Consider the following 9,821-nt stretch of genomic DNA (forward strand, 5'->3'; position numbering starts at 1 on the left):
TCCAGCGACAGGATTAATTGGGTGTCAACTTCATAGTTAATCAAACTGACATTGTGTAATTTGATAAGTGAGATCTGAGGGCTCAAATATGTATTTTTTTAATTTTATTAATTGATAAGCCCTGCGGAACATAAAGTTTTACAGTCCTGAACACAGAGTGAAAAGGTGGAAGGGACACTGCCTGCTGTCTATCTGACACATAGGACTGAAACCATCTTGCAACCGTACTTGATTCCGATCCAATCCAAATTGCTCTTCTTCCAGGATTTGGTTAACCTCCAGGCAGCCAGATAGTATCTTCCTAACAAAACATACCAGGATCTTAACAGGATAAGGTAATTGCTTAGAGTCGGGATGTAATAATTGACTTTTTCCAAGCTACCAAGCTACTGGTACTGAGCCCACCTGCAGAGATCGGCAGCAAATTTGTCAATGCACTGGGAAAAGTTATTTTGACAGATGCTTCCATATCCTATGCGGCGCTAAGGGATCCAGAGGGGATACGGAGGATATGGTTCATGCCAGAGTGAGAAAAAGTAATTCTCCGTTAGACCATCAAACTGTTTTAAGTTGTATATGGAGGTTCTTATACACAGTAATGTAGGTAGTCCGCTCTCCCGTGCTATCCACCAGAGGGCCACTGACTCCTGAATAAACCTAAGTTTACGTGTCAATGCCTTTGATTACTTTACTGTTTTTTTCTCTCAAAGAAACCGGCAAGGTTATCACATAATGCCTGTGAAGCGGGGACAGAAAGATTGAAACAGTCTGGGTTGGATAGTTCACGCATTATATTGAATACTTTCTTCGCACTTTTGGGTGCAGCCAAGATTGCGCTTGAGTAGTATTCCGCCTTTGCTTTCGCAATTTCCTTCTTATAATGGCCTGCCAAAGAGCAGTTATTAAATCTTTTCTGCCCTCATCTCTATAGGACTTCCACCATTTTCTCTCAGCCTGTTTGCAAGTTAGTTTTAAGGCTTTATCAAATCGCTGTACCACAGAGCTAAAGGCCTACGTATGGTTTTTAATTCTTTAATGGGAATAATCTGGTATAGAGTGTCTCTGATGCTATTATCCTGTTCTGCATAATTTTCTTCCACCGATTTGCCCCAATCAATAGAGGGGCCCACAGTAAAACAGGGCCTATCTCTAGGCTGTTTGAGAAGTTTGTTCCAGGCCCTACCAAGGTGTTTTAGAGGAGGTTTAGATTGCTGTGAGACTGGCTCCGGTCTTGTAAGGAGAAGGACACAAGGAAGTAAAGCAAAGAGGAATCATTTCCCGAATAGTAGCAAGATTTTGAGTGGATAAAATCAGGTCCAACATATGCCCATCATGGTGTGTTTGACCCAGGACTAATTGCTGCAGTGCAAGATTATCATAGGACCTTAGAAGATCTTGCAGTGCAGGGCCAGGGGCTTCAACAGTCCACTGGTTAAAATCTCCTAGAATGAGAAATCTTGAGTGGGCCAGCACCATGTTGCCAAAAATATCAATAAAGGGTTGTAAGTAAGAGCTAGAGGAGCCTGGTGGGCGGTGGCACAAAATCCCAGAGGAAGAGTGACCCTTGCTATCATTAAGGAAAAAGCCCAGAAGCTCAAGCCCATAATCTCATCCAGGTTTAGAGGAACAAAATCCCACTTATCCTTATAGACTAAACCAACTCCGCCCCCTTCCTCTGAACACAGGGTTTGTGAAAGATCTTGTGGCCTGACGGGCAGGTCAACCCCAGATATACATCAGAACCGTCTGAGGTCCAAGTTTCCATCACTAATAATCTACCATTAAGGAGTCCATACTTTACAGTACTGGATTTGGCAATAGCGTCCTTTGTTTGGCAGCCACAGCGGAAAGGGCTGTTGCAGACACACAAGGCAACATCTTAGGTAACTCAAGCGACTGCTCTCTAGTGTAGTATAATATGCCTGTTGGTTGGGAGTCTGCATTGTAACCGGCAGCATGGCAGGTGCTGTGCGCGGTCGGTGCACAGACCAGTGCAAAGATGCTTGCCTTTGGCACACACACGCTGCGCAGTCGTGCCGACACTGGTCTTAAGTAGTCTCCTCCTACTGAAGAAGAAAAGACTGACAAAAAAGATGGCAGACGGTGGTGAGACGCTCTAACAAGCAGAAGTACACCACAAAGAACACAAGTTTCCCTCACAGGTAGTGTTTCAACTGATAACTTAAAAGCGTAGCCACACAGCCAAATTGTTAAAAGTCAAACTCATTATGCCCCCCAAATGTTACAATCTTATTTTTAAAAATTGGTGTTTTATCCAGTTTATTTTTCAAATAAAGCTCCAAATCTGATTCAGCAATTTAGCAACAAAATTACATGTATTCTAGTAGCATGTCAAGTTAAAAAAACTAAAAGCACTGTTTAGCCTCGGTATCACACTGTGATGATGACACACAAGAAGACAAAAGTGCAAGTGCCCATTCATGCGCTTCAAGGTACGGTGTTAAGTGCATGTTTACTCACTTTCAGCACTGCTGCTGATATGGGATTGTGCTCAGTAAACTACAACATGAATGCTCCTCACTAATTCGTAAGTCAGTTCCCTTCTTTGTTTCATGGGTTAGAAAAACTTAAGACTATGAAAGTACAATAGCATATTAATGAGGATGTCCTTCCTGTTGCACAAAGACACAGAAGATTTGCATTTAATTTACAAGAAACTGTTGAAAAGGAACTTGAATCATTACTTAAACATGATATCATTAAGCGTTCTGCGGGTCCAACACAGTAGGTTTCTCCCACAGTGGTAGTACCCAAAAAGAACAGTGAGGGAGCTGTAAGCATCTGTGTGGATATGCGTAAAGCGAACAAAGCAACTGCAAGACAACGAGATCCAGGTCCGCACATTGCTGACATGATAACACAACTGAATGATGCAAAAGTCTTCTCTCGCCTTGATTTAAATAAAGGATATCATCAGTTGGAACTCAAAGAGAATTGCAGTTACATTACAACCTTTTCTACATATATTTGTCTATTTCGATATAAAGGACTAAGGGTCTGATTTAGATATAAGCAGACGGGTTACTCTGTCACAACAGTGACATATCCCATCTGTCAAAATCTAAATCCCATAGGAAAAAATGGGATTTGGATTTTGGCGGACGTGATATCCATCACTGTTGTGAGAGGGTAACTCGTCCGCCAATATCTAAATCAGGCCCTAAGTTTTGCTGTGTCATAAGCTGCAGAGATTTTTTAAAGATGTCAACTGATGTATCATATAGCCTGTCATGAATGTTTTTAACTATAGTGATGACATTTGTTTACGCAGAATGGGCACGATAAAGTTCTCAAGCAAGTGCGTCATTTACTGATTGATGCAGGTTTGAATGCTGAAAAATGTGAATTCATCCTTTCTCATTGTGGTATGACACCTGATCCCGCTAAAGTGCAAGCTTTTTCAATTGCAAGTCCCCCACAAGATGTTTCTATATTTTGTTCATTCCTTGGCATGGCCAGTTACCATTTCAGATACATACGAGACTTTACCACTCAGTGCTCCATTAAGGGACTTGACGAAAAAGAATGTTTTATTTCATTGGGCACGTGAATGCGAGCACTGCTTGAGGAGAATCAAACAAGCTAATCGAGAATGCTACTGAAATAGCATGTTTTGATCCAAAGCTTTATACAGAAGTTGTTTTGGCTTTCGCAATCCAAAAGCCAAGATACCTCTTCGCATTAAACGTTGGGGTCTATGATTACAAGAGTACAACTTCACCATTATGCATCTTCCAGGAAAAGATCAAAACCCTGCCAACTACTTCTCCAGAGTGCCCATACAGTGTCAGGGTACCCCTTCCAAGATCCCTGAAGCTTACAAAAACTTCATTGGGAAACCAAACACACCAGCTGCCATATCGTGGGAGCAAAATATCACTGCCATGAGTCAAGTTAGTGACATGTTAAAACTGAAAGACATTATTACACATCAGTCCTGGAACCAGGACACTCGCCCTCTTGACAGTGACGACAAATACTAGAGGTTCAAGAATGTCAAAGATGAACTGTCAGTGAATCAAAAGGCATTACCCTGAGAGGTTTGAGAATAGTTATTCCGACGAGTCTGAAACAACAGATAATTGAGGTGGCACATGAAGGACGTTGTAGAATAATTGCTACAAAGCTAGCTCTCCGAGACAGAGTTTGGTTTCCTCATCTTAATGAGAGAGTTGAAGGCTTGTCATCTATGCAACTGCCTGCCTTCAAAAGTCACTCAACGCCCCTTAAGCATGTCAAGTTGCCAAGCATGCATGGGAAAGAATTGTTGTTTGCTTTTTCCGCCCTCTTGACAATAGACATCACCTGATAGTGATTGTTGATAAATACTCCAGTTTTTCATTGGTAGATATCTCATCTATCACTCAAGAGAGAGTCATTGAGAGATTAAACTGCATCTTTGCGACATGGGATATTCCTGCGATCTTAAAATCGGACAATGGTCCACCTTTCAACAGTCGAGAATTCAGAGACTTTCCCAGTCATCTTAATGTGAAGCATCAGAAGATTACACCTCGTTGGCCACAGGCTAAATGGCCTTGTCAAACGTTTCATGAGTACATTAAAGAAAGCTGTTCAGTGTGTCGTACTGGAAAAGCTCAACCTCAAAACTGTCTTGTATTTTACCCTAAGAGGTTACTGTTCAACTCCTCACTCAACCACAGGTGAAAGTCCTGCAACTTTGATGTTCTGGAGAGCAATGACGACCACATTATCTCAATGGACCAACAAAGGCAAAGTACTCAAGAAGAAACCTGTACCAAAGACGGATTGAAAAAAGAAAATAAAGGCCTATGCAGACAAGCGACCACATGCAAAAGACTTTTTATGAGAGGAGATTGAGTGCTTTCCATCAACCGAGAAAACCTAAGGCTGATAATCTGTTTGATGCAGAGCCATTCCATTTCGCAACCAGAAAACAATACATGGTGACTGCCCAACATCCTGGGAAAACCATTAAGCAAGATTCCTTGCATTTCAAACATGTGGCTCACCACTAGTCAGATACTGATGTCAACGTAGAGACTGGTTAGGAAAGGACAACTGAAAAACCCCAGACTATTGCTCCTGCATCGCCAAAGCAGATCATGGACACTCGTATTGCTGGTTCCCAGTTTCTGAAGACACGAAAGGGTCAAGTAATCACAGCACCACAAAGGCTCACCGAAGAGCTATGATTGCGTATAAATTTGTATAAAAAAAAATATATTTTGTATTTATCAGGGGATTGTGTGAGTTATGAACTACGGAACTCTATTGGCATCTGAAGAAGTGTGATGCAAGTGTTAGAACATGGTGAAGTGAATGTAGCTTTAGAATGTTGAGTCTGCGTTTACACGCAAATAAATATGTGCAATACACAGCTACATATGTGACATAGTTATTGACGGGTAACCCGGCTAGGAAGACGCTACACAAAGTTCTGAGGATCCAACAGCATAGTCAAGTGAAAAACTGGATAAGATTCCAGCATTCCAAGACAGAGCTTATTTTAAAGACACATTTCAGGGGGACCACTAAAAAACAAAATTGAGATCTGAAAATCAGTTTTACAAAAATTACTGCAATAACTGTAGGAAGAGCACGCTATTCTGTGCGGGCATCTCAAATCCTTCAACAAGGCCACAGGATTCCAGTAGCACAGCAACCAAAATTCCTGCCATCTCAAGTCAAATAATCATTGACTAAGTGCTACAATTTCTACAACAAAAGCAATACATGTGTATGCTAAATTGAGCGATTCTGTAAGCAAATGAACTGTTAATAAAAACTACAAAATGTGTAAAAGGCGACAAGAAGCAGAGAATGCAGCAACATGAGAAAAAAAACAGACAATTTCAAAATCTGTCTCCCAGACAGATATACTTGAAAACGGATTACTGATCTTTCTACTTCATCCAAGAGTACGGCTTGGACACCCTCACGGATAATATCAACCCATCACTATGAGCCAGTTGTAGTTATATTGTGAATGACGACATGGGCGATAGACAAGCCATATTACTGATAACCTTTAATAATATAGCTTTAGAGATGGGGTTAGTCTGTCCCGTCATGGAATTCTCGGTAAAGGGGCAGATCTCCAAGAAAAAAGCTTACCCAGTACAATGTGTGACAGTTTCCTAAAGTTCGAAAAGTCAGTTTCCCCATTACATAAAATTGGCATAATGAACACGGCTAACGATCGCAATCTATGGACACACACCGTGCTTACAATCTTGTTAACTTTCCTAAATGTGGATTGAAATGATCGGCGTTTAACTTCAGACAATTAAATGGTTTCAACAGCGGCTTTCTTTCTTTGTGAAGTGGCATAAAATAAAGCTACAGGGACTGGATTCCAGTAGGGACCCACACGCGGCAAGGGATGCCCAAGAGCCTGAGGCCTGGATGATGAAACCACCACAGCGTATGACTGCATTTCAGTGCTCAGGGAAATCATACAGTGCACAACTTTTAAGACCCTCCCCATGCAGGAACGCCCCTCGTGCCACAAATAACTGTGTGTGTGAAATAGCGCTGGTGCGATAAGTAAAAGCTGAAAGGCAAAATGGACATCGCATATTATTTGGCATTCGCCCTTCAAATTGTATTTACACTGCTTTATCCATGTTGGGGAGGGGGGGTCGTACATGGGAGCGATAAGGAACTGGCATGGAATGAATGAAGCCACGCGCACCCCACAAACGGCCAGCTACTTGGCCCCGCGTTAGCTTGGATGGCGACGGAACGGGGGCGAGTGAAACGTGTTCAGCCACGAAATTGCTGGTTTAGATAGGGAAGCACCCCACACTCACCCCAAGCAGCTCCCGTTCCAGCTCCCCGGCTCGGCAGACGATGGGACCACGAACCGCGTACTCAACAGCGCGCACGCAGGGGTTCATGCTTTGCAAGGTCAAAGTGCGCGGCCGGGGAGGACCCCCCGGGGCATGCGGGGCAGGGACCGTGGTGCTCGCAGCACGACATGGCCCTGAGGCGGAGATAGCCCCGATCACGGAGAACCGTAGCCTCTTCATTCCCTCCACTACAGTAGGAACCGCCAGCCACACTGAGACTGCGCAAACGCCAGAGCTTGATAAGTCTTGGGAGGCGTCCATGTTTAAGTCAGGCAGAACGTCACTGCTCAGTCTTCAGTGGTAGGAGGAGAGATGAGGTGGGTTTGTACATCCTAGCACAATGCTCAATGTTTACAGACGGATGAGTAGCTAATGCTATGAGGCTTCGGGCTATGTATATGCCCACCAACCTGCAGCCCAGGAAGGCAGAGACTTTTCCTTCTAATCTATGCCCCTGCGTGTTATTGTCGAATATGTTTATTTGTGGAAGAGAGAAAACAGCACCACTACCACCTTTTGTGTGTATAAAGGCCGTTTTATTGGAAACAGGTGCGCTCACAAAACAATTGCCTGGCTTCTAGCCTAACAAAACTAATCACTTCACTATACATAAGTTCACCTAACCAAAACGCTCCCCCCTCTCTCACCTCCCCCATTCCCCCTAAACTTGCAGTTCGTTAATCCACACACTGAGCACGTCACCTTCGAACACCCTTGCTTTCTTTATATCCTTTACCAACCCCACTGTTTGAGGCGACGGCTGCCTGGAGGCTGTCCGTGACCTTCCTAGCCGCTCGATATGGCCCGGCCGCTGACTGTCAGATGCTACGCCACCTGAGGGTGCAAAACCCTTTCCGGCACGCTACCCTTTTATACAAACCTTGGCCAACCCCATCTCCCGTTCCTGTATTCGCGTTGGTGTTATCCAGCCGGCCGTGCTGGGCCCTGCCTTCTCTTCTTCCCAGGGTTCCTGGGCCGCCACAAGCCTGCCTGAGTCACCTTCTCCCCCAAAGGTCTGATCCTGCCAAAAAGTGCAGGGTGTGCTGGTGAGCCCTGAAACAGAAACGTGACCTCCCTCCCGGTGCTGTAACTCTCCTTCTGTCCCCTCCCCCAAATCCTCCACAATATTCCCGGGGGGGAGACCTCATGCTTTTGGCTTTCCCCCTGGGGTCCATTTACAGACAACAATGTTTATTTATTAGGAGTTTGTTAAGTCAGTGTCTTAGCAAGGTTTCATAGTTAAATTTAAATACCAACCCCTTTATGTTCGACTCGCACGAGTTCTTCAAACACAGTCAAAAATATAAAGTACGTAGCTTGTTGGGAGTGACACACACACACACACTATCATATTTTACATTCTTTTAGAAAATGTAGTGAGAAGCAGAATACAATGTTTTGTAGCTTCTATATAGTCCTATGTGCATCGAAAAACGCTTTTTAGTACAGGTAGGACACTAAACTGTGGGAGATTGTATGGTTGGTAGACTGTGAACCTGTTGGGGATGCGCTTTGCTGTAATGCATTAGTGACCGGGTAGGTGCTCTTATCATGTTTTGGGTACACAGCGCATATCAGTGTGATAAAGGAGGAGGTGTGAGAGATAGACATGCACATTATAATTGTAGTTTTGACGAAACGTATAGGCAGCTATACAACTGTGTACTGAGGTCAGAGTGATATTGACAATGCCCTTTGAACACTAGCTGGTAACTTTAAACAATACTTTCAAGGAACACGAAGGTACACGTGAACAAGGTCAAACCTCTTTGGCCCTCATTACAAATGGCACAATCATTGGTGTGTTATGTATTGAACCACCGAGTCGGAGTTTATCAGGTGCTAAAATTACCACCCAGTTAAATGTTTTGGGGGAATAACATTCGGATTGTAGTGCTTACTGCATCCATTGCTGTATGATCCTATGAATTCCAGACATTTTTCCCCAATACGCATCAGCAAGTTTGACATGCTAATATTTATCGTAAAACTCATAATTGAGATATGTGCGGTAACAGGACTTATATATCACAAATAACCATCCTGATTATAATAGGGACCTTATTGTTTTGATTCTCCAAGGGGGGTGAATTTGTGTGCTTTTGGAGAGTAAATTCCACTGATGTAAATGGAAGTTAAGAATATCATGAAGAATGAGAAGGGTTTTTAGGTGGGTGATATCTTTCAAGTCAATGGGAAGAGGGTTTTTTTTGTTTTGGGAGAGAAGATGAGTCCAAGGAGGGTTGCACCCTCCAAATAAGGGTGAATTGAGAAGATTGCAAACTATCTGCAGCATATTCACTGTGGCATCTCTGACGGGGTTGCAGGATTGTCCTCACTACTTGACAGGTCAGCAGTCCTTCCAATATAGACAAGGAGGGAAATCCTTAGCTAATCAGTTTTCCGTATTCCGTACCTCAGAGCGCAGAGCCTTTTGGATTGTGGCTTGTCTGGGATATCAGGAGGTGTAGTCCAAACGCTGGTGGTAACCCCCACAGATTTCTCTTAATAGTGGCTAATAATGCTGGCCCTATAATATTGGGTAAAACTGTGTAGTATTTCATTACAATTTTCCAGGAGAGGCAATAAGGAATTTGTAGGCAAGATTTTGGCAAATTGGTACACTTTGCACTAAGGAAGTTAGTGGAACTTAGAAGGGGATCATTAATCATTGGCAAAGGCAAAAGGTCTGGGTTTTAATTGGTAAAAGTTCTAGGGAAAGGGCGAGTTTCTTTGTGCATGTATGTTTGAGTATATACGTGTCTCTATCCGTGTGTAGAAATTCAATTTCGCCCATTGAGTACTTACATCAAATACCACCAGAGGTGCCAAGCATCTGACACATTTTAGAACTAAATTAACTCCAGGATTAATGACATAAACGTTTTACATTTGAAATGGACTGTTTCCTCGAGACAGGAGAGAGGTTACGGATCAGATAGCAACTGTGAGTATAGGGGCAGA

At 43.2% G+C, this 9,821-nt stretch overlaps 1 protein-coding gene across 1 annotated transcript in view; it reads right to left on the reverse strand.

Annotated features, from left to right (window-relative positions):
• Nucleotides 1–7,133, reverse strand: part of GPT2 (glutamic--pyruvic transaminase 2) — a 235,962-nt gene extending 228,829 nt beyond the window's left edge. Inside the window, exon 1 of the mRNA XM_069216618.1 lies at nucleotides 6,819–7,133. Coding sequence (XP_069072719.1) covers nucleotides 6,819–7,118 — 300 coding nt within the window. The 5' untranslated portion in view covers nucleotides 7,119–7,133. The remainder of the gene's footprint in view (nucleotides 1–6,818) is intronic.
• Between the last annotated feature and the right edge of the window lie 2,688 nt (nucleotides 7,134–9,821).

This window comes from Pleurodeles waltl, chromosome 12 (genome assembly GCF_031143425.1).
Source record: "Pleurodeles waltl isolate 20211129_DDA chromosome 12, aPleWal1.hap1.20221129, whole genome shotgun sequence".
Lineage (NCBI taxonomy): Eukaryota > Metazoa > Chordata > Amphibia > Caudata > Salamandridae > Pleurodeles > Pleurodeles waltl.